The sequence below is a fragment of the Panthera leo genome, chromosome D4 (genome assembly GCF_018350215.1).
Source record: "Panthera leo isolate Ple1 chromosome D4, P.leo_Ple1_pat1.1, whole genome shotgun sequence".
Classification (NCBI taxonomy): Eukaryota; Metazoa; Chordata; class Mammalia; order Carnivora; family Felidae; genus Panthera; species Panthera leo.
In genome coordinates, this window is record NC_056691.1 from 57659170 (window position 1) to 57684794 (window position 25625).

The 25625-nt window shown below is 44.7% G+C and overlaps 1 protein-coding gene across 2 annotated transcripts in view; it reads left to right on the forward strand.

The window, feature by feature from the left end:
* Positions 1 to 12939, forward strand: part of RECK (reversion inducing cysteine rich protein with kazal motifs) — a 79674-nt gene extending 66735 nt beyond the window's left edge. For both annotated transcript variants that reach the window (XM_042913544.1, XM_042913545.1), the window contains 5 exons: positions 6250 to 6442; positions 7631 to 7841; positions 9406 to 9479; positions 10295 to 10450; positions 11339 to 12939. In XM_042913544.1, the coding sequence (XP_042769478.1) occupies positions 6250 to 6442; positions 7631 to 7841; positions 9406 to 9479; positions 10295 to 10450; positions 11339 to 11560 (856 nt within the window). In that variant the 3' untranslated portion in view covers positions 11561 to 12939. The remainder of the gene's footprint in view (positions 1 to 6249; positions 6443 to 7630; positions 7842 to 9405; positions 9480 to 10294; positions 10451 to 11338) is intronic.
* The last annotated feature ends 12686 nt before the right edge of the window (positions 12940 to 25625 follow it).

Genomic DNA, 25625 nt, shown 5'->3' on the forward strand with positions numbered 1-25625 from the left:
TGAAAGACCCACAACTAATATCATCCTCAATGGGGAAAAACAGAGAGCTTCCCCCTAAGGTCAGAAACATGACAGGGATGTCCACTCTACCACTGTTATTCAATATAGTATTGGAAGTCTTAGCCTCAGCAATCAGACAACACAAAGAAATAAAACACATCCAAATCGGCACAGATGACATGATAGTCTATATGGAAAACCCAAATGTTTCCACCAAAAAACTGCGAGAACTGATCCATGAATTCAGCAAAGTTGCAGGATATAAAATCAATGCACAGAAATCAGTTGCATTTCTATTCACCAATAATGAAGCAGCAGAGAGAAATCGAAGAATCGATCCCATTTACAATTGCACCAAAAACCAAAAAAAGCCTAGGAATAAAACTAACCAAAGGGGTGAAAAATCTATACACTGAAAACTATAGAAAGCTTATGAAAGAAATTAAAGAAGACACACAAAAAATGGAAAAATATTCTATGCTCATGGATTAGAACAAATATTGTTAGAATGTCGATACTACACAAAGCAATCTACATATTCAATGCAATCCCTATCAAAATAACACCCGCAATCTTCACAGAGCTAGAACAAACAATCCTAAAATTTGTATGGAACCAGAAAATACCCCGAATAGCCTAAGCAATCCTGAAAAAGAAAACCAAAGCTGGAGGCATCACAATTCCAGACTTCAATATGTATTACAAAGCTGTAATCATCAAAACAGTATGATACTGGCACAAAAACAGACACTCAGATCAATGGAACAGAATAGAGAATTGAGAAATTGACCCACAAACATATGGCCATCTAATCTTTGACAAAGCAGGAAAGAATATCCAATGGAATAAAGACAGTCTCTTCAGCAAATGGTGTTGGGAAAACTGGAGAGCGACATGCAGAAGAATGAACCTGGACCACTTTCTTACACCATACACAAAAATAAACTCAAAATGGATGAAAGACCTAAATGTAAGACACGAATCCATCAAAATCCTCAAGGAGAAAGCAGGCAAAAACCTCTTTGACCTCAGCTGCAGCAACTTCTTACTCAACATGTCTCCAGAGGCAAGGGAAACAAAAGCAAAAATGAGCTATTGGAGCCTCATCAAGATAAAAAGCTTCTGCAAGGCAAAGGAAACAATCAGCAAAACTAAGAGGCAACTGATGGAATGGGAGAAGATATTTGCAAATGACATATCAGATAAAGGGGTAAATATCCAAAATCTATAAAGAACTTACCAAACTCAACAGCCAAAAAACAAATAATCCAGTGACAAAACGGGCAAAAGACATGAATAGACACTTTTCCAAAGAAGACATCCAGATGACTAACAGACACATGAAAAAATGCTCAACATCACTCATTATCAGGGAGATACAAATCAAAACCACAATGAGATACCACCTCACACCAGTCAGAATGGCTAAAATTAACAACTCAGGCAACAGATGTTGGTGAGGATGCAGAGAAAGAGGAACCCTTTTGTACTGCTGGTGGGAATGCAAACTGGTGCATCCACTCTGGAAAACAGTATGGAGGTTCCTCAAGAAGTTACAAATAGAACGACCCTATGATCCAGCAATTGCACTACTAGGTATTTATCCAAAGGATACAGGTATGCTGTTTTAAAGGGGCATGTGTACCCCAGTGTTTATAGCAGCTCTATCAACAATAGCCAAAGTATGGAAAGAGCCCAAACGTTCCTCAACAGATGAATGGATAAAAAATATGTGGTATGTGGGGCACCTGGGTGACTCGGTTGAGCGTCCAACTTCAGCTCAGGTAATGATTTTATGGTTTGCGAGTTTGAGCCCCACGTCAGGCTCTGTGCTAACTGCTCGGAGCCTGGAGCCTGCCTCAGATTCTGTGTCTCCCTCGCTCTCTGCCCCTCCCCCACTTGTACTCTGTCTCTGTCTCTCTCTCTCTCAAAAATAAATTTTAAAAAAAATTTTAAAAAAAGATGTGGTATGTACATACAGCGGAGTATTACTCAGCCATCAAAAAGAATGAAATCTTGCCATTTGCAACAATGGATGAAACTGGAGGGTGTTATGCTAAGCAAAATTAGTCAATCAGAGAAAGACAAATATCATATGATTTCATTCATATGTGGAATTTAAGATACAAAACAGATGAATCTAAGGGAAGAGAATCAAAAATAGTATGAAAACAGGGAGGGGGACAAAACCTAAGAGACTCTTAAATATGGAGAACAAACTGAGGGTTGCTGAAGGGGTTATGGGTGGGAAGATGTGCTAAATGGGCAAGGGGTGTTAAGAAAGACACTTGGGATGAGCACTGGATGTTATATGTAGGGGATGAATCACTGGATTCTACTCCTGAAATCATTATTGCACTCTATGCTAACTAACTTGAATGTAAATTTAAAGATACATACATACATATATACATACATACATACATACATACATACATACATACATACATACATAAAGATGGGGAGATTGCCAGCAGGGTTGACAGTGGAAGAAAGGTGGTGTTGGTGAAGGCAGAGAGAACAACAGGAGCAAAGATCTTGGCTGCTAGAAATGAGGAAATAGCGTGGTATCTCCTGGGAGCTATAGCAGTTCTGTAAGACTAAAATGGAAAGTGCGAGGCACGGAATGGTAGCAGACAAGACGAGAGAAATGAATGTATTTTTATTATTAGCTGTTTGTGCCTGATAGTAATGGAAATTTCCTCCCACTTATCTACCTCCATTTTAGGGATTGGACATGAGAAATCTCTGGAAATGCAACTTCAGTATTGTGTGAAGTTATTTTTGTAGGGGCTCCTTTCTGTGCAGGTTCCTCATGAGCTCAGAGTATAGTTGACCTAGCCTTGATGATGGATTTCTGTATGTGGTGGCCATAGGGCAAGGGTCCTGCTGACTCTCTTAGGTTTAAGCCTCTAGAAAAGGAGTTTTCACTGGCTGCCTTGGAGACCAGAACAGAACACACATTTTCCTTGTGAAGGATTTTATGGAGGATAAGCAATTTCTTCTCCATCCTAAAAACCCTGATGCAGTATAGAGGGAGGGGAAAATTCTCACATATGTTAAAAGAAATGGCAAAGAGAATTGGTCACCCATCTGGCAAAGTTTATACCATGAAAACTAAGCCCAAAAAGTTCCTACGGAAAGAAGACAGGGTACTGGGCGTAAGGAATAAGAAATAAGCAGATAGGATAAGATAGTTGTATTGGGAGGTGACTTGAGGGTTGTTTTGGTGTTTGTTCATTTTCCTCTATTTGTTAACCCCTTTGAATAGGGCTGTTTTGCTTTTATAATGAAACAAAATCTCAAAATGGAAAGGTCTTGCTGGGTATAATACAAAACCAATGTAAAAAGAATAGATTGAAAAATGCAGCTACATGAAAATGAAAATTTTCTGCATAGTAACAAATTACAAATTGGAAGGAATATTGTGGGAAATCAAATAGCTCTGTCCTGGTTAAGGAGACTATAGGGAACACATTACATGCTTTCTGGCCCTGCTGAAAACAGTGGACCAGTATCCAGTTAATGTGTATATAGGGATTGGGCCCTGCCTATTCTCATGAATTCCTTAGACCATGTTATCTATTGAATATCTTATCTTGTTTTCCGCTCTGCTTTTTTTTTTTTCCCATCTGCTCTTTTGTAGTCTTGGGAATGCCTTGTTTTGCTTTTTTGCATGCTTTCTATACTTTCTTACTGGCACGTAGCCACTGACACATTGTGCAATGTTTTCCCTATAATGTATGCCTAATAAATACAGGAACTTGAGAGCAGCTGGGGGCAACTTCCCTTAGCCTCCCTCTCACCTCTCTTGACTGGTGGAGTCTTGAATAATCCTTTCTGCTGTCCTCAGCTTTGCTGGACAAAGCCAAAAGCCAAACCCACAATTGGTGACCCCAATGTGATAAGCCGAACCCACAGAATATCACAGAGAAAAGGGCTGATTTCCTTATTATATAAAGAGTTCCTACAAATCATCATGTAAAAGAACAACAACCTAATATAAAAATGGGCAAAAATCAAAAACCTAATAGAAAAATGGACCAAGGATATAAACAGAAAAATACAAATAGTTATTAAACACTTGAAAAGAGGCTTTTATTGGAGTAATTCTAGCTAGTGTATACAAACCCAAAAATATCAGTACTTTAACATAGTAGAAATTCAAATACAATCCATTTGGATGTTCAACAGGTGCCTTTCCACATAGTGATTCAGAAATTTAAGTTCCTTCCATCTAGTGATGCCCAGCTCCTGCAGACTCATAGTCCTCCTCCATATCTTCTCTATCTGGCCAGCAATTAAGAGAAGGAAGATGGTGAAGGTTGCTCTTGAGAAGCTTTTCTAGACCAGGTTTAGAAGGAACATTCATCTCTACTTCCAGACACGTTCCACTGTCTAGAACTCAATCACTTGGCCACAATTACTGCCAGGGAGACTGGGAAATATAATCTAGATGTGTGCCCAAGAAGAAAATTAAATGAATTTGATGAGCATCCAATCAATCTACCATGATGCTTAACCTTTCTCATATTAAGGGAAATGTAAATTAAAGGTACAATTATGCACCATTTTCCATCTATCAGATTGGCAAAGATAAAAAGTTTGATAACATAATATAAGGAAACAGGCACTCCCATACAAGAAGGGGGTTGAAGGGAGGGTTGGTACATCCTCTGTGGAGGGCAATTTGACCAAGCCTATCAAAATCTTAAATGCAGATACTCTTGAATCAGCATATATAAATGCTTCTACTTACCTAAAGGATCTCTGCAATTAATAAACAAGAAATTGATAATATCATTTGTCTCTGGGGAAGGGTTCAGGTGGCTGGGATATAAGAGTAGGAGGCAGACTAATTTTTTCACTGCGTACAATTTTGTATCTTTTCAGTTTCACCATGGGCTCGAATTATCTATTCAAAAAATAATTGTTAAAGAACACAAAGTTGTATTCATTCATCAAATGTCTACTGATGTACCAGGCATCTTTCTAAACACTAGGGCACAACACTAAGCAAGACAAAGTACCTGCCCTGGTCATGTGTAATTTAGCCCCTGGATTTTCAGCTTTTCCGCTGATCCTATTTTTCAGTACTCAAAATCCTTCCTTCCAAAACTACCAAATGTCTCCTCATAGTCTTGGTTCTCATCCCTTCCATGTTAATAGATAATGAAGTTCTAAGTATGCTTTTCCATTATTTCTTTTCAAATGTCTTAAATTTCCAAAGAGCCATATCATGCTGTGCCTTCCGACTTTAAATCCCATCGGAAAAGGTGACCACAGGCAGTAGTAGTGATGATGGTGGTGGTCATTTCAGAGCAGTAGGCTTCTCGTTGAAAAGAGCAGAGGCAGTTTCCTTGGAAATAAAATGATGCTAGCCGCTATTCTCTTCTCCTTTTATTTTGCAGACTAACATTTGTATATCCTGTTATTTCAAATGCCCAGTGAAAGGTGAACATTTTAATAGGCCTTCTTATAGAAAGCTATAAATGACCTGTGTAGAAACGAAATAGCAGAAAAGTCTAAAGAAGAGCCACCATCCCCAACCCCTCTGAAGAAGTTCAGGAATTGAGAATGAAGCAGGGTCCTGAGGTTACCAGGAAAACCCAGCTTCGTGGGGTAGCAATCTGTCTGTGATCTGCAACCAGCGAGCGGCAGGTCCTCAGCCTGTAAGCACAGAAGCCTGACTTTTTCAATACACACTGTGAAGCCTTCTCTTAAGACAGACTCCTATGTATTAGCGAGCTGAAGATTAAACCCCAGAAAATGCTTCATTTAGTATTGACTAAAAGGCCTCTAGCATCGGATGCCACCCCACCTGATGGCCTCCTATCGTGACACTTCAACGCCTGCGACCTTGACTCTCGCCCTCAGAGTCACCTCCCCTGTCCCCCAGCACTGTAATCTCTAGCACCACACCTTTGCTTGTATGGCCCCCTTGGCCTGGCACGCCTGTGTGACCCTCCTTATCCTCCACGTGGCGGCCAGGACACCCCCTCCTCCCCGTGCTTTCTCTTGGCTCCTGAATCAGAATGACTCATTCCCACGAGCATTTTGTGTGTCATTTACTAGCTTACTTCATATGCCTGCTTGACCCTCCCGCTCTACATACGCTCTTGGGGGCAGAGGCTGTTTCTGATTCCTCTCCTGCTTTCTCCCCACCCTCTTGTGCCTTGTCAATGCCGTAGTGGCCTCACCATCTCCCCTACCAGCCTTGGCCCACGGTGCCGCACTGGTGTTTTTCAGATGCATACCCAAACCACAAGTCTGCCTGACAACGTTTGATAAATTTGGATGTAGCCAACACGAGTGTTTGCCGAGACAGCTTACCTGTGACCAGGTTCGCGATCCTGTTTGTGACACACACCACATGGAACACAGCAGTCTCTGCGCCTTGTACCAGAGGGGGCAAAGCCTCTTATACAAAGGCCCGTGCCAGGTACAGTTGTTTGGCTGACAAACCCAAGTACACTGAGCTTAAAACCGGTTTATGATCTTTTACAGATGAAGCAGCAGTAAGATCACTTGGGGGTCTACTGTGAATCCTGTCAAATCCAGAGAATTAAGATGAACCATCCCAAGTTGGGTTGTTTCTGCTAACTCTGGCGTCTCCCTTGCTAGTGTACCGACCTTTGTGCATCTAGTGCCCAGGCAAGGATAGAGCGGCTTCCTGCCACCGCCATTAGGAAAAGAATGTGACGTTACACACCCCTGGCGAGCGGTAGCACCACTGTCACTTCCCACAGTTCCGCGGGCCCTCGTTAGAGGACGGCCGGGAAGTTTGTGAGTTAAGACCTCCAAGAATAGAGTCCTTTCCCACTCTTTCCGCCAGAGTCCCACTCGCACTACTGAAGAGTGAGTGAAAATTTCTTGAAGAACTTAATGTCTTTTTACATCGGTTTATCTTTCAGCCTTGTAGGGTTCATGTAAAAAAAAAACACCCCCAAGGACAACTCCACTGAAGCATCCCACACGCCCCACATCCCCCACCCACAGCTGGCTGGCACCTGACGACAGGGTTGCTTCTCTTGCTTCTCATTTCCTGGTCTTCGCTGGCAGGAAAATGCCTTTGCCTTGTCCCCCTAGGCCCGTTTTCCCTCAGAGCTTGTGTTCCAAGGGCACTGATGCCTTCTATTCTGAATTCCCAGTCTTCTCTTCCTACTTGTTCCCTCTTCCTGGCTACAAGTTTTGTCTTACTTATTCCTAACCTACCTGATGGATCCTGGGCCTCTGCCCCACTGATCTCTCCACTCTTCCCTCTACTTATCCCATACCCGGCAGGAAATGATAAGGCTTCTGAATGTGCATGAAGATTGATCTTGTTTTCTTCAAACAGGCACTTCTGGAATCACAGAAGTCTGGAATGGAGGGGGGCGGCATCTTATATCAGGTCACATGGAATGAGCACCCAAGTCCCAGAAAGGCTGAGAAAAGTAATCATTTCAGTTGATCTTGGGACAGCCCTATTGACCCCTCCCCCAACCCAAAGTTTAGCCAACTTTAGGAGCTTAATTAAGAGGGTCCAGGAATTTATACCTGTGTCTCTTCCCCTTCCTATTCTGTGCTCTTGGTTAGAAAAAATGCACCATACAGGTTTCTAGGCTAAATGCGCTTTGTTTGTCGTCAGCCCTTCTGCAGAGCCACAGAGCCCGTCTGCGGGCACAATGGCGAGACCTATAGTAGCGTGTGTGCTGCCTACTCGGACCGTGTGGCTGTTGATTACTATGGGCCCTGCCAGGCCGTCGGGGTCCTCTCAGAGTACAGTTCTGTCGCTGAGTGTGCTGCTGTGAAGTGTCCCTCACTCTCTGCAACTGAGTGCAAACCCATCATCCCACCCGGTAGGCTGGCAGTGCTTGGGGTGGGGCAGGGGTGGGATTGGGAAGGCTTACTTAGCACCTCTAGAGAGTGAGTCACTCAGAAGAGAGTTGACTCGTTTATTTAAATTTTTCAAAAAGTCTTGGCTCTACCTGATGCTGAATAGATGCATTACTCTGAGTCCACCTTAATAAAAAGCTGTAGATTACCTTAGATGTCGTCTTGTCCATTGGATTGAAAACAACATGGTAGGAGTGCCTGGCTGGCTCAGTCAGAACATGTGACTCTTGATCTCAGAGATTACTTAAATAAAAAGTAAATAAACTTGGGGCATCGGGGTGGCTCATTCACTTAAGCCTCCAATTTTGGCTCAGGTCATGATCTCATGGTCTGTGAGTTCAGGCCCCATGTTGGGCTCTGTGCTGACAGCTCAGAGCCTGGAGCCTGCTTCGGATTCTGTGTTTCCCTCTCTCTGTCCCTCTCCCGCTCACACTCTGTCTCTCTTTCTCTCTTAAAAATAGATAAGCATTAAAATTTTTTTTAATAAGTAAACTTTTATAAATAAATAAATAAAGCAATATGGCAAACTTTTTCAGGCAAAATCCTACCAAACACCAATATATAAATAGAAAAGGCAATATTTAATTACTAAAATTATGATTATGTATTCAAATGCATAAATTTACTCATAAAGTTAATAAAGAATTAGTAATTAATGAATATAGAATAAATAATGAATGAATGAGTAATTGAAGTAGTTTCAATGAACACAAACATTTGAAACTGGGAGAAATATAAGATTGTGGTCTTAGATTGGCCTTGGCATCATAATTTAATTGTTTTAGTTGCATATAATCGAGAAAGTCTGTTTCATACAGACCGTTACAAGTGGTAACAGTTTTCTTAAACTACTTACCTTACAGTGTCATACTTTCCACTTAAACAGAGGTAGCAGGAAAGACTTTATACCATGTCTGCATGGAACAGGTTAATCTGGAGTCTAACAAGTTCATTCCTCCATCCTTGGATTCATCAAATATTTCTTGAGCTTCCACTGTGTGCCAGAGACTCGTCTAGGCACTGGGACACAGCCGTGAGCAAAACAAAGCCTCTTCCCTCTTGGAAACCATGTTCTGATATCTTGTTATAATTTTTAACTGCTTCAAATAATTTTTAAAATTAAATTTGAATCAAAAACTCATGGAATCCCTAAAACACCTGCTCCCTTGTTTTGTAGACAGGAAATCAAAGGCCCAGGAGAGCCCTTTCCCAGGATCACACTGAGTTTTGAGGCAGAGCAGGGTCCAGGCCCCACATCTCTTGAAGGGCCAGCTCTCTCTGCTGTCTTGTATCATAACTGCCTCACCCTGAGAAGTGGTAAAGGATGAAAGCAGGGTGGAGGAAGGATTCGGGTAAACGTATAGATAGTAAGACCGGGTTGGTCAGGGAACATATCTAAACGTACAGTCACCAGGAAGGACAGCTACAGCTCTCCTAGCACAAAATGAAGGGTGGGTAATTTCACCAACTACTTTGAATTCTCATTTTCTAATTCTGAACACACATAAAATGGTTTTTGTTATACAGGTGCTTGTTGCCCATTATGTGCTGGAATGTTAAGAGTTTTATTTGACAAAGAAAAACTGGATACTATTGCTAAGGTAAATTGCTTTCTGTGCCAGATACTGTTGAAACCGTATTGATAAGCCTCTCAGTAATGCCATAGAGGAGAATGTGTCGTCCCGTTTATAGAAAAAGAAAGTGATTCACGGAAAAGCAACTTGCTCAGGGCTGTGCAGCTCATCACCAGTAGAACTAGGCTGTCTGGCACCCGATCCCGTGCTCCTTTCATCTGCACCCTGGCTGTTTGGTGACCTTGCTCTACATGTCACAGTTGGCCTGAGCCTTCCTTAGAAAAGCCTTCCCCTGCTTGCACCGTATGCAGAGATAGGGCTGGAGGCAGAACCAAGCAGCCAGAGACTGGCAGAGGCCCGGTGGTTTGAAGGCCGCCTGCCCGCTCAGTCCCCATTCCTCCTGAGGGTGCTTCCGGAGTGTGCCACCTTCCCGTGGTGGTTTTGCCCTTTTCCCTTTCCTGCACCATTGCTGCTGATCCACTTTTGTGGACACAGGGCTCCCACCTGCCACTCCCTGGAAATTAATCCCCACTTGGATTCAAACACTTGTGTTTTTACAGGAAGACTTTAATCATTTTCCTGTGGCCCCTAATTCAGAACAGTCGCTTAAAAGGGGGTGGTGGGGGGCTTCTGGTGAGAGTGTTAATCTTAGCTACAAAGCTCAGCAGTCAGACAGAAGCCCTTTGGAATGGACCCTGGAGATTTAGAATTCAGCCAGCAGGGCCCCTACTGAGTTGAGGCCCCACACTTAGGGGTTCCAGTAGGCAAGGTAGCAAGGTAACCTAGGCAGCAATAAGGAATTCCTCTTTTATTCAGGTAATAGAAATTTTTTCTCTTTGCAGGTAACAAACAAAAAGCCAATAACGGTTCTGGAAATACTACAGAAAATCCGTATGCACGTGTCTGTCCCACAGTGTGACGTATTTGGATACTTCAGCATTGAATCAGAAATTGTGATCCTGATCATTCCTGTTGATCATTATCCGAAAGCTTTGCAGGTGTGTTCAGCATGCTTTGTGCAGCCTCCTTGTCACTTTCACATTTGGAGGGCTTTGTGGGGTAGGGAATGGAGGCATTTGGAAAGTTAGGCAGGGCAGGAAGGAGAAAAGCAAGGCAGCCTCTGAAGGACAGAACCGTACCGGTGAGCGTTTTCCCGGTGGCTGAGGCCGAGCACACATTCGACGGCTGAACGTGAAGGAGTGGGAGAGTGGAGAGGCCGAGAGGCCGTGGCCCAGAGCGTGCAGACGTGGAAGGCGTCTGCTTACACACAGAGCAGGCAGCCGAGGCCCAGGGAGGGAAGGGGCTGACACGGGTCACGCAGTGACACCGCCAGAGTAGACACCTGTCTCCTCAGGGCTGTGCTCCTACTGGGGAGGAGGACCCACCAGGACTAGTCTAATGGACCCCATTTTTCTTCCTCAGACTCTAGAGGTGAGCCTCACCCACTGGGGCCAAGTGTTGGCATCAGAACAGTGGGAGCTCAAGTGAAGGGGGTGAATACAAGCAGTTTGTAAACTGCCACAGTCAGGAAGTTTAGTAAAGCCTGATTGCTTTCCTCCGGGCTGGGTAAGGAAGCACTGAACGTCCCTTCCCTATGACGGTGTCTAACCATGTAAAGATGGTATCTAAATGTGGACAAGTGGTGAACAGGATTGTGGGAAGAGTAAGGGCAGTGGCATTGTGGATCATTTCTGCTAATTTCCATTGACGCTGTTACTATTTGTGTAATAAAGTAAGACTATATTAAAATGTGACTTTGGCCAAGAAAAGAAGGACAGAGAAAGAACATATTCTCTATGTTGGGATCTATTTGGATTTTGTCTGACTTGACCTTTTCCTAGGTTCTGTGGTTTTAGATTTTTAAAAATCTGATTATCCTCTCCCAGATTGAGGCCTGCAATAAAGAAGCAGAGAAGATCGAATCCCTCATCAACTCCGACAGCCCCACTCTGGCATCCCACGTCCCTCTCTCTGCCCTCATCATTTCCCAGGTACAGGTCTCGAACAGTGTGCCATCAGCTGGCATCGAGGCCAGAGCCCCCTGTCCCCCCTTCCTCCTCCTCCTCAGCCTGGGCCCTGCCTTGCACATGGTCTGGACACGTAACTGACTGCCCGTGAAAAGTGCAAAATGTTCCTCCCTCGAGTTTTTCTACATTGTGAGGGACATGCAGGACTGCTGGTTTCTAGTTGAATAGTGGCCAAGTAAAAGCACTTCTCACCTCTATTCACCACACAGTATTTTTTTGAATCTGCCAATATTAGGGTTTTTGTTTTGTTCTTACAAATGTTAAAATATGTCCTTCCAAATACTAATGAGAAGAGGATGTCTTCTTTTGGTGGATTCCTGCCTTACAGTTTGCTCCTTAGATGGGTCCCCCCCACTCTCGAACAAATCTGATATCACTGGTAAGTGACGTGATCACTTTTTAGAAAGGTAACTCACTTTACTATAAGCTTCGTGTCTGGAAACTTCATTTCAGAGGTCCTTTAAGTATTAAGGTGCCCCTAGGGTATGTGTGCTTGTTTACAGATAATTACCTGCTCTGTCTAGAAGCCAGGGGTCGCAGTGAAGAGACTATTAGAGTATGAAACAAAGAGAAAGCATCTTTGGAATTATCATATACATCATCAGGCAAATTTAATTTACAGAAGTTTACTTCAGGAACCCATCTATTGTGTTAAGCAGAGCAAGCTATGGAAATGGCATTCACGTGGCACATTGTAAGCAATAGGCTCAGTGGTTACTAACGTGCGTGTGACTTTTGTGAAAGGGAGAAGTGATATCACATCAAAGCATATTGCATTATGCATTTTTATATTAACCAGATGTATATTCTTCGGTATTCATCCGAGTTAAACTTAGAGTTTTTAAACATCAATCTTTAAACCGATTGCTGCTACTTATATACTTGCCAAAAAGTGAAATAATTAGTAGTTCGTGTAAATAATACGTGATATTTTTATTTTATTATGAAGAAGGTAAATAGCCATATTTGTAAAGTGACAATCATGTGTGTTAACCCAGTACTTTCCGTTCATGAAGACACATTGCTTTTTGTGATATGCACAGTGTGGATAAGTGTTCTGTCTGACTTTCTTTTTTTGATATAGAATTATAAAGAGTTGTGGTTTAAATATTTAAAAATGTCAATCTAAGTATTAAAATGTCTGCATGTTGTCTGAGAAGTTGAATACTTTGAATGTGTTTCACAGTTTGAAATAAGCTATTCAGTGTAATACTTCTTGTTTGTATGCACCTAAACTTAGATTTTACATGAAGTATTTTTTTCAGTGTTATATGTACCCTTTGAAATATATAGGGCTATGCTCATTATACCAAAATATTGTTTAAAAGTGGGCACTTAAAGCTTTCAGAATATCTCAGTGCTGATGTAGCGTGTTTGTTGCAATTGCTTTTTCTATATAAATGTCTTCAATGCAATATACTGGAAAGCTTTTCTATTTTAATAAAAATAATTTTATATGATTATGTGTGCTTCCAAGCAGTGTGAACATTTAAAGCGAAACCGCCGATCACTCTTGGGTGAGCTATGCCCTTTGCTCTGAAAGAAGAAGTTATAGGAGTTTTATTACTCCAAGCCAAGGGCCCTGGGAAAACGAGGCAGCTGGAACAGAGCTGGTCAGATCAGACCCAGGCAGGACCAGAGGGCATACTGTGGCAGGAAGTCAAGTACAAAAACCCCAGCTTTAGGAGCTCCTGGGTGGTGCAGTCGGTTAAGCGTTTGACTCTTGATTTTGACTCATGATCTCACAGTTGGTGAGATCGAGCCCCAAGTCGGGCTCTGTGCTGACAGCATGAAGACTGGTTGGGATCCTCTCTCTCCCTCCTTCTCTCTCTCTCTCTCTGCCCCTCCCCCCCCCTTTCAGAATAAACAAATAAACGTAAAAAACAAAAACAAAGACCCCAGCTTTAGGCCCTCCAAGACCCAGGAACAGAGTAGGCCGTCCTCCTCCCACTGCCTCGGGCCCGATGTTGCTGCTCTAGGGTTCAGTGTGAGGCAGAGAGAACCCTGAGCTGTGGAGACAGAGGGCCTATCCTTGATTAGAGCCGGAGAGCTTCTATCAATCACTGACGCTAAGGCCCCCAAACCTCCATGGCTGACAACAGAGGCTCACCCCCTTACTTCCATCACGTGTTCACCGCGGGTCAGCTGCACTTTGCTCTACACCGTCTTTGCTCCGGGACCCTTCCAGCGTTCTCACAAAGGGGGAGGAAAGAGGCTGGAGTTCTGTGGGAGCTACTCAGACCTTGCCCGTGGGCTGCTGGTCCTAGCATAGTCAACGGCAGAGGTGCTGCTGAGGCCCAGGGGGAAGATGGACACCCGCCCAGTCCCTGGACCGGCTGCTGAGGTCACCGCTTCTGCCACCATGGATTTACACCCGGCCGTGGTGGTCTCTTCTGCAGGAACTGGAAGACCCATTGGTGTTTTACCTGGAGGCATGGCTGGCTGAGTCGATCTTCAGCCCAGATCAAGTCATAATTCTGGAAATGGAGTGGATGAGCCAGGTCCTGCTGACAGTGGACATAGTTAACTCCAGAGATTTAGTTGAAATGGTCATCTTCGGTCAGCCGTGTATACAAAATCAGGTGAAGGGCATGCCCTGAGCCTGGCTTGGTGGCACCAGGAACATGGTGCCCAAGATATGTGCCTGCACAGAGGAGAGACCATGTGAGGACAAAGCAAGATGGCAGCCATCTGCAAGTTAACGAGAGGCCTCAGAAGAAACCAGCCTTGCTGACATCTTGATCTTGGACTTCCAGCCTTCAGATCTTTGAGAAAATAAATATCTGTTGTTTAAGTCAAAAAATACAACAACAACAACAACAACAACAAAAAGGAGAGCGGGGGGCGGTGTGTGAAGAGGTAGAGAGAACCACAACTATCCCTTAGGTCTCTGCTTAGAAGTGACACTGTCATTTCTGCTTATACCTTACTGGCCCAAGCAAGTCACGTGGCCACTCCTAACTTCAAAAGGTAGGGATAGTATAATCTTCTGGGGTGTGTGTGTGTGTGTGTGTTGGGTGGGGAGGGGCTGCAGGGAAGGAGCTGGGGCAGGAACCAGAAGCATTTGGAATGACAATATGGTCCACCACACAGGTCATTTCTCATCAGGCTAGCCAGGGCTGACTAAAAATTTTTATTAGAAAATCAGTAGATGTTTTGTGGTCAGGGAAGGAAGTAGAGAAATGAGAGAGGTGCTTGGGTTTGGGGGAAGGGGAGTATTAAGGGAGAGAAAGGTTGGTCCTGCTCTGAGGACACAGTCATGAGAACCCCGAAGACAGGGGCAAAACGAGCCCACGTCAGGTCATTCTGGGGAGATAACGCTTCTCCCCTGAAAGCTGCTATGCCGGACACTTCCAGACGGCCACGCGGACTGATCGTCGGTGACTTTCCAACACCAGTGCGGGCTGTAGCCCTGCTGTTGGCTCTCCAGCGTTCTGCCCAAGGTCAAGTGTGTCGGGCTGGTAGAGGCCTTGAATCAAGATTCTGTAGGAGACAGCTGGGCTGTGGGGGGGAGAGAGACGAGGTTCTTGTGCCCCAACAATATCAGCAGGGAGGACCTGGAAGTTCAGGAGGAAGCAGTTCTGCAGGAGGAGGACAATTTAAAAGGTGAGATACCCACATGAAAAGTAGCTTCCAGAGAAAGATTCAGAAGCTCCTATGGCCATAGGTAATGAAACTGAGATGCTAGAAAAGCAAATTAAATCGCTTCCCACCCAGTCTACAGAAAGTGATTGAACAGGAATGGATCCCAAGAGAGTCATAGGCCCAGCCTGGGTCACATGCCCACCACTGTGGCAGAGGAGGGAAGGTAGGGGAGTTCAGCCCCACCTAAACCTGATGGAATGGATTTCTCTCAGGAAATGACTCTTTTCCTAGAAGAAGCCTTCTGCTGGATGTGTCCTCTGTGGAGTGTGCATCTCTCTAGCAGGCCGTTAACCCCGACACCCGTTCAACCCGTGAGCACTCGGCAGGGCCTGGCGCTCCGGCCAGGCACACGCCCACCGGTTTTGTACCGTCAACCAGCAGAGCCCAGTAACAGGGGAGTGCTTTGGAGGCTGACCTATTGGAAGAGGGAGTTATCCAAAGCGACTAATAATAAAATAGTTGTTATACCAAGAGCAAAAATGGGAACAAAGAGGAGACCCTGTGACGAGTGCAGAAAATTTAAATCCAACAGAAGCAAATAGAAGCAGGCCAACCAGGGGAAGATCCTGCTTGCTTCCTGGATGCCTCGCTTCCGAACCAGCTCTATCAGGGAGCTTCCAACGGTTCTAGGACAGACGAGCCGGGCGTAAGGCCAGTCACTGGATGACTCTAAATGGTTGATCTCTCCAAAGTTACCGTTTTTCTACAGAGCATGGACAGCAGATAAATATGTCACTCATGGCACCACATCCTTGTTTTAGGTCCATGGTGAAGAGATCGCAGCCCCGTTATGGTCTCCTGGTGCTTGTCTCAGCTCCAAGCTAAGCTTCAAGCACAGCGTTCTGAGCAAGAAGAAAGACAAGAGTCACAAGTGCCTTCTCAAGACGCCTGGGTGGCTCAGTCGGTGAAGCGTCTGACTCTTGCTTTCAGCTCAGGTCATGATCTCATGGTTCATGAGTCTGAGCCCTGCATCAGGCTGTGTGCTGACAGTGCAGAGCCTGCTTGAGATTCTCTCTCTCTCTCTCTCTCTCTCTCTGCCCCTCCTGCATCTCTCTCTCTCTCAAAATAAATAAATAAACTTAAAAAAAGAGTCACAAGTGTCTTTTCCTTTTGCTGCCAGTGCCTCTTATGACTAAGAAAAATATTTCTCAGAAATCCCTCGGCAGTTGTCCCTTGTATCTCCTTGGCCAGGATCACGTCGTATTCCTGCCATAGACAACTGGCCAAGGGGAACAGCATTTTTATAGCTAGACAGTCAGGGACTGAACATTCCGCTGCCCAAGGGGAGTCAAAGTGCAGGAAGGCAAGTAAGAAGGCAAAGGCCACCAACAGCATTTGCCTCCAGGTAAAGCCAGTTTCTTGGCAGTCTCAACTTGTTAGAGTGTAAACATGGAAATAGTTTTATTTTCCCAGTAACTGGCCCCAGCTGTGCTAGGTAGACCCCTGTTTGCAACTAGGTAGCAGAACCCCATCATCAACGTTCTCTGACTCCGTATCTTCAGTACTTACCTCCAGTTATTTAAACAGCCTCATTCCATTTCTCAGGCCTCTTCCCTGGTTATTTTAAAACGCCAATCCCACATCTAATGCAAAGGCCTCTTAGGCCTCCTCCAGCCTAGGCTCCCTTCTCAGTGAGCTGGTGTGCTTGGCATGGGGCCACTATTGGCATCAGTCACAGTCATTAGGACAGCTACAGTACAAGCCTTGGGACATTTGTTTCTAGTAAGAAAGTCTGTCAACTAAGAGCTCCTGAGTGGCATTGCCATTAGTAATGGTTTGCCTGGAGAGACAGGAGTAGGTAATCTAACTGTACAAAGTGACTCGGGAAGAGTTAGAAGGAGGAGAGAAAGAAGAAGACAGAAGGCTTCTTATAGAGGGTTTGATTTGAGCTGGGCCTGAGAGAAACAGAAGGGCTTTGCCAGGTGACTTCAGGAGATGCATTCTAGGTAGGAGGTACAGTTTGAGCGAAGGTACAGAGGCAGGAGAGTCTGGGTTGGTCCCCGGGACAGAACGGTGGAGCTGACAAGTTAGGAAGGGGCGGTGTCAGGCAGATCAGTCCTGCCGGCCTCGAATGCCAGGCCAGAATGGCATCCAGAGCCTCTGCCCTTGCCCCCCTGGCTGTGCTGGTGAACCCGGATGACTGTGGAGCCCATCAAGCTTCAGTGTCACAAGAGACCTTTGAGATCATCCACTGATCTCGCTATCAGGCTGTGCTTCCTCTTCCTGTGTCCTGTGAACATCCTAGACTCTACTGAGGAAACATTAACTGAGCCAGGCCGGGTGCCAGGCTTCCCCTGGGCCCCCATTCTCAGGGTTCGGCCTCGTCCTGTTTCAGTTCTACCACGGGAGGAAAGTGAAGCCTGCCAGCAATGCTGATGGCCTTGCCACAAAATCCATAGAAAACATTTTATTTTCCTTCATGTGAATTGATGATTTTCCCTCAGCCCTGGACTGGCGGGAGTCAAACCCACACACCCCACAGGGGGCACTCATTTCCCAAAGGGACCAGAGGCCCTGCTCCAGGATACTCTCCTCCCCCTCTCTCCCGGCTGTGGAAGAGGCCTGAGTTGTGAGCTCTGCCAGCTGAGGGGAAGAGACAGCAGAGGCATCATTCCTAGGGAAATTCCTTTCCCCAGTCCAGCAATCTTGAAGCTGGGGGGTAGATTTCCACTTTGTACATACAGGGAAATAGGCCCAGAGAGCAGAAGTACTAGCCCAGGGTCGCACAGCAAGTCAGGGCAAAGCCAAGGCCCGAGGCCGGGTCTGGGCCTTCCCTGGCACAGGCAACAGGGCAGGATTTGTGCTGCTCAGAGATGGAGGCAGCCACGTGGGAGAACGCCACGAGGGTGGACACCAGGGGATGGGCAGAGTGAGCTAAGTTCAGTGTCAGGTCAGACCGACAAGGCGAGCACACTAGCTGGTGACTGATAGACGAGTCCAAGGAGCAACGGGAATCATAAGAGTGACTGATACAGCTCTCCAGCACTTTCTTTTTTAACGTTTATTTATTTAGTTTGAGGGGAGGGGCAGAGAGAGAGGGAGAGAGAGAATCCCAAGCAGGCTCCCCACTGTCAGCATAGAGCACGGGGCTCCATCTCCCCGACCGTGAGATCATGACCTGAGCTGATCAAGAGTTGGACACTCAACAGACTGAGCCACCCGGGCACCCCTGTCCAGCACTTTGAATGATAGTTTATGCAGCGCTTTTCACCTTGTTCTCTCACTGGCCCACAGCAAAATGGTGCACATACACACCACTTGCGAAGTCTAAGGTCTAGTTAGGTTCTCAGGAAGTCAGGCTGGTGGGGGGCAAGGGTAAGGCAGGAAGCCTTCACGTGGGGAAGCATGATGACACCCCTGCCCCCAGCTCCAAACACTTTCATTTTTCCAAAGTGAAGTTCGCAGTATTGTTTTCTCATTATAAAAAATAACGTGCATTCCCCCAAGATACCTGGAAATATAAACAAAGTTACCCACAATGCACCTTCCTCCCCCTGCTTTTACCAGTGAGTGCAGAATCCTTCTAGAGTTTTCTCTGTACCAAGATCTCTCTGTAGCTAATTACGGCAGGATCCTGCTTCTGTCCACATGGGGGCAGAGGTGGTTACCCCACAAGGCTGTGAGAAGTTCCAGACCATGGTTTCATACTTGGGGCGTTTCTACTATCTCTGCTGGTTGGCACGTTCCTGCCAGATGGAAGCCCCATCTTGGCCAGAACCTCACCAGGTAATCAGGTGACATGCTACCCTCTTCCTGAGTACCACCTCACCTGTCTTCCCCCTACCAATCTGGCACTGAGCTCTGCTGGAGATGTGAGTAGTTGCTTTCCTGAGCCAGCAGGTAAGATTTCACGCTGATCCCGGCCCAGCAGGAAAACAGGTGCCCCCCACCCCCCATTAGGATAATTTGACGAAGGCTTGATAAGGGGACTATTCACAAAGGTGTGAGCAGAGTGTAAGAAACCAGAGGGAGAGTGCAGGCATGAGCTAGAATATGGGGCCCCTAGGGCCCCGAAGCCCAAAGCAGCGGGGTGGTTACCAGAACACAAGGAGAGCGCTGCCTGGACCGCCATTTCCTGCGCCCGTCCGTCCATTTCCTACCATTGCTGAACCCAGTCAGAAACCTGAAGATAAGGAAGCCTGTCGCCATAACTGTAAGTTCAGCCTCCCCGACCGACCGAGAGCAGAGCCAAGTCAATTTAGGGAAGGAAGTGGAGGGGGAAAAAAAAAAAAGTGCCAGCCCAGGAGGCCAGGACAACGCCAAGTAAGAGGATGAGGAGATGTGACAGTATCTGCCACTCACTCCAGCACATCGCCCAAGATGGGGAAGGCCTCTCGGCTCAGCCCTCTGGAGGTGTCTCCCTGCACATGCCTTCCTTCCTGACGCCGCTCCCCTCCTTGTTCCTCTCTCAGCCCTTCACAGCATCATTTTCCAGCATCTCTCCCCAGTTCCAAGACTCCCCACCCTCCCTGATCTAGAAAGCCTCCAGGCCCCCTGCACCTTCTTTAGTCACACAAACGCTGCCTTCAGGCAGGAGCGCTTGGGATAGTTTGCTGCCTCTGAAGTGTTGGGTGAGCCCTGGCCTGAGCTCTGAGCTCTGGAACAGGCTCACCTTCCCCACCAGCCACTTAGCAGCCACTGAGAGTAATCACCCCTCATAAGAGTGAGGGTATTCATTTTCTTGCTAAAACAGCCCAGGCTGTTCTCGTGATGAAAGGATATCATCCTCAAAGCAAGATGCTTGTGGTCATCTGTCTAGTGAAGTCCGTCTATACCGAGGGCTTTAAAATGCAGTACTTTTGTCGCTGCTATTCTCAACGTGCCCCTATGATAAAGTCTCACTGGCTATTGGTGCTGTGTGCATTGGTTCTTTAAAAACATTTTTTTGGCCCTGGCTATCATTTTTTAAATTTCAGATTAATTTAATGGATTTTCTTAGGTTTTTCCAAGGGGAAGCCCTCTTCTCTCTTCCTTTCCCAATATCTATACCTCTTACATCTTTTTCTTGCCCTGGTATTGGCTAGAACCCCCAGAACAAAGTTGAATAACAGTGGTGATTGCTGGAAACCTTGCTATGTTCTTGATTTTAATGGGAATGTCACATTGTTTTACTGGTAAGCATGACATGTTCAAGTATGGCATTTTTTTTAACGTGTATTTGTTTTTGAGAGAGACAGAGACAGACAGTGAGTGGGGGAGGGGCAGAAAGAGAGGAAGACAGAATTCGAAGCAGGCTCCAGGCTCTGAGCTGTCAGCACAGAGCCCGATGCGGGGCTCAAACCCATAAACTGCAAGATCATGGCCTGAGCCGAAGTCGGAAGCTTAGCCGGCTCAGCCACCCAAGCTCCCCCAGGTATGACATGTTTTACTGTTTGTTTCAGGGGGCTTCCCTTTATTCTGCTAAGGAAAAAATAAGAGGTTTTTTTTTTAACTCAGTAATGAATATTGAATTATATCAAGGATATATTTGGCATCTGCTTACATTTTTTCCTTGACTTGTGAGTATAACTTGCGAATATACTTCTTAATATGAAACCATCCTTATGCCCTTGAAATAAATTTTATTTGGTCATAATGTATTATTCAGATAATACACTACTAGATTCAATTTGCTGAATCTGGCACTTATAGTCATAAATGATGTTGCATTATGGGTTTTTTTTGTTTGTTTTTTCTTTTGCTATACTTTGTAGATTTTGGAATCAAGATCATTCTAATCATTAGAATGAACAGGGGAGGTTTTCTACCTTAGAATCATCTCTCTCTCAAAGGTTTGATGGAACTTGGCTGCAAACCCATTTTGGGTCCATCTCTGTTTGGGTAAGGAGTGGTATTTTCCCTTTTTAAAAATAGCTATATTGGCTCATTTAGATTTCTCTCTCTCTCTCTTTTTATGTAAATGCTTATTCATTTTTGACAGAGCATGAACAGGGGAGGGGCAGAGAGAGAGGGGGAGAGAGGATCTGAAGCCGGCCTTGTGCTGTCAGCACAGAGCCTGAGGCAGGGCTTGATCTCACGAACTGTGAGATCATGACCTGAGCTGACGTAGAATGCTTTACCAACTGAGCCACCCAGGTGCCCCAGATTTTTTTCTCTTTTAGATATATCTTAGTAATTTGTATTTTCCTAGAAAATTGCCCAATTCAGAAAAACTACTAGTGGAGGGTTGACAATATTATTTTTCTGACCACTTCTGAAAAAAGATTATATCCCCTTTTTTTATTACTAATGTAGTACATTTGAGTTTTCTCCCCTTTTTTAGACTTTTTTTTATTTGATTTCATAGAGTTTTATCCAGTTGATATGTTTTCCAGCTCTAGGATGTATTTTCAATTCTCTTTTTCTTTGTTCTAAGGCATAATTTTCTGTTCTTAACTATATTAATTTCTATATCAATTAATTTTTAAGCACTTTATAATGGAAGATTTCAAACTTGCAATTTGAAAGGGAAAATCCATATACTCACCACCTAGGTTCTACAACAGACACTTTACTATATTTGCTTTATCACTATTTATCCATATATCCACCCATCTTTTTTTTTTAATTTTTTTTTAATGTTTTTATTTATTCTTGAGACAGAGAGAGACAGAGCATGAGCAGGGGAGGGGCAGACACAGAATCAGAAGCAGGCTGCAGGCTCTGAGCTGTCGGCACAGAGCCCGACGCGGGGCTCGAGCGCACAGACTGCGAGATCATGACCCGTGCCGAAGTCGGACGCTCAACAGACTGAGCCACCCAGGCGCTCCCCATCTTATTTTTTTTATGTGTTTCAAAGTAAGTTGCAATCACTGGTACATTTTGCCCCCAAATACTTCAGCATTCATTCAGTAACTATAGTTCAATATTTGTTTATGGTACTTTTCTTTATTTTTTGTAATTTGTCTAGCTGCTTTCATCCACACCTAGTTTGTTATTTTTCTTTTAAAATAACTAGTATAATAATATTTATATTATCAGTCATGTTTCAGGCCACTTTAGGGGCATTTTTCTTTTGTTTTTCCTTTTTTTTAAATGTTTATTTTCTTTTGAGAGAGAGGGAGAGAGAGACAAAAAGCATGAGGGGGGAAGGGGCAGAAAGAGAGAGACACAGAATCCGAAGGAGGCTCCAGGCTTTGAGCTGTTAGCACAGAGCCCGAAGTCCGGCTCGAACTCACGAACCACGAGACCGTGACCTGAGGTGAAGTCAGATGCTTAACTGACTGAGCCACCCAAGTGCTCCTAGGGGCATTTTTCAAAGGTCAAGGAACAGCCTTCTCTCTTCAGGCCCGAAATTAGGTAATTGATTGCTTTTATAATTTAGTAAGGGTAAGGTTCAGAATTCTAAGATACATTATCTGAGTCACCTTGGGCTGCTGTAACAAACTACCATAGACTGGGTGGCTTATAAACGACAGAAACTTATTTCTCACAGGTCTGTACGCTGGAAGTCTAAGGTCAGGATGCCAGCAGGTGGGGTTCTGATGAGGGCCCTCTTCTGAGTTGCAGTCTGACTTCTAGTTGTGTGCTCACATGGCAGAAAGGAAGAGGGAACTCTCTCAGATCTCTTATAAGGGCACCAGTTCTGCGGCGCCTGGGTGGCTCAGTTGGTTGTCTACCTCTTGATTTCAGCTCAGGTCATGATGCCAGGGTCATGGGAGTGAGCCCTGAGTTAGGCTCTGTGCTGATCATGGAGCCTGCTGAAGATTCCCTCTCTCTCTCTCTCTCTCTCTCTCTCACCCGCTCCCTCTCTCTCTTTCCCTCCCCATCTCCCCTTCTGCTCCTGAGTTCTCTCTCTCTAAAATCAAATCAAATCAGGGGTGCCTGGGTGGCTCAGTCGGTTAAGCGGTTAAACGTCCAACTTCGGCTCAGGTCATGATCTCACAGCTCGTGAGTTCAAGCCCTGCATCATGCTCTGTGCAGATGTGCTGACAGCTCGGAGCCTGGAACCTGCTTCAGATTCTGTGTCTCCCTCTCTCTGCCCCTCCCCTGCTCACGTTCTATCTCTGTCAAAAATAAATAAACATTAAAAATAATAATAATAAATAAATAAGTAAATAAAGGCACTGGTCCCATTCGTGAGGACTCCACCCCCATGATTTAATCACTACTCAAAGGCCCACCTCCAAATACCATCATATTGGGGATTAGGTTTCAACACATGAATTTTATTTTTTTTAATTTTTTTTTAACGTTTCTTTATTTTTGAGACAGAGAGAGAGCATGAACGGGGGAGGGGCAGAGAGAGAGGGAGACACAGCATCTGAAACAGGCTCCAGGCTCTGAGCGGTCAGCACAGAGCCCAACGCGGGGCTCGAACTCACGGACCGCGAGGTCATGACCTGAGCCCAAGTCGGACGCTTAACCGACTGAGCCGCCCAGGCGCCCCTCAACACATGAATTTTAGAGGGACACAAGCACCAGGTCTGTAACAATACAAATGTCAATAAGAAGGGATTTTCATTAGAGTCCCTTTATTTTCAAATCAAAGGATTAAGTAAGTCACTATACATTTTCCTCAGCCCTTTGATGGTGAAGCTTCTCTCCTTACCGGTTTTCAGAAGAGCTCCCTCTCTTAGGGAGGACAATCAGAGGCTCATCTGCAGTTTAGCTCTATAGATCTGATGTGGCAACGACTTCCTTCCCTTCTACCTTCCTACCTTCCAGTTGCTTATCCAAGATTGACGGTGACGTCACCTAACTACAGCTTGTTGTTCTCATTTGGAGCACTGAGAGATAAACTTGGTCTATGTGTTGTCAGGAATACTACACTGCAAATCAGCAAAATGTAAAATCTAAGAAAATACTCCACGCTCAGTTGTATCTTACCTCTATTTTTTAAGCTTACTTTGAGAGAGAGAGAGAACCAATGGGGGAGGGGCAGAGAGGGAGGGGTACAGAGAATCCAAAGCGGTCTCTGTGCCAACAGCAGAGAGCCTGGTATGGGACTCAAACTCACGAACCGTGAGATCATGACCTGAGCCAAAGTCGGACGTTGAACCAACTGAACCACCCAAGCGCCTCTGTATCTTACATCTATTATCTCATGGAACCAAAACAGCTTGAGCCTTGTGTATCACACTCTTCTACTGAAAGTTTCCACTGGAAGAATGGTCATGTGACAAGTGGCCAAGAATGACCAAAAAGTTTCTTGGACCACTTTCTCAAGTTTATTCAAGAATTCCTTTCACACAGGCATAGTATTAAGTACTTTAAAGGAATTATCTCATGCAATTCTCACAACGTCTTTATGAAGCAAATACAGTTTACCTTGAACAACACAGGTTTGAACTGAGTGGGTTCACTTTTACATGGATTTTTTTTCAATAAATAGGGTACAGTCCTGTAAATGTATTTTCTTTACGATTTTCTCAATAACATTCTTTTCTCTAGCTTGCTTTATTGTAAGAATACAGTATATAATACACAACATACAAACTGTGTGTTAATCGACTGTTTTAAGCTATTGGTAAGACTTCTGGTCAACAGTAGTTAAGTTTTTGGAGAGTAAAAAGTTATATGCAGATTTTTGGCTGCATGGGGGTAGTCAGTGCCTCTAACCACCATGTTGTTCAGGGATAAACTGTAATATTATTGACACCATTATGCAACTAAGCCTTGATAGTTAAAGAATTTCTGCAAGGTCACATGGATGGTAAGTAGCAGAGCAGGGATATTTTGAACCCTGGTCTAACTTAAAGTTGGTGCTCATATTTATTATACTATGTATTTTTCTCTAAGTGCAGCTTTGGCTGCATCCCATATATTTTCTAACAACGATAATAAGGACAGCATAAGAGGATGAAATGAGATTTTCTGCCAAGGTATTAAATTTCTAGTTGCCCTGGCTTTCTACTCATTGAGCTATTACAGTGAATTATTTGTTCTAAAAACCTCTGCAGAATGGAGCCAAAACCTGAAGGGCTTAACGCATAGTGTGAATCTTAAACTATAGTTTGGGGAAGAGTTTATAACAATACAAGAGCTTCGACTGAGAAGGACTGAGTCATGGGACACAGCACATTCTGGGGAAACAGAATTTAGGACAGAAACAAAATTCCTCTTTCTGAAAAAGGAGATCTTATCCACATTTGCTGGGTTTGGGCCGCTCGGGGTGTGGAGAAATCTCTATTGGCGTGTAAAAGATCTTGCACCTAACTACTGAAGCTGCAGGAGGGTAGACATTCATTCTTTGTTCTCCTTCCCAAAGCATGTGGTCCCAGCTGTGCCAAACAGATGTTCTTGCCCAGGAATCCGAGTCTGGAGAAGTTGACCCAGAGATGTGGAGAGAGCCAGGAAAGAGTGTGGATTGCTTGAGTATTAATCCCCAAGAGACTAAAGTAAGAAGTGACTGAGTTTCCCTCAGTGCTCAAGTTTAAGTTTTCTACCATCAGTAGAATTGGGGCTGGATCCAGACAGAGAAACAGAGTTCCCTTTTCACAGATCTAAACTGTGACTGGGAAATGTCTCACACACACACACACACACACACACACACACACATCAGTGACATTTAAAGAGT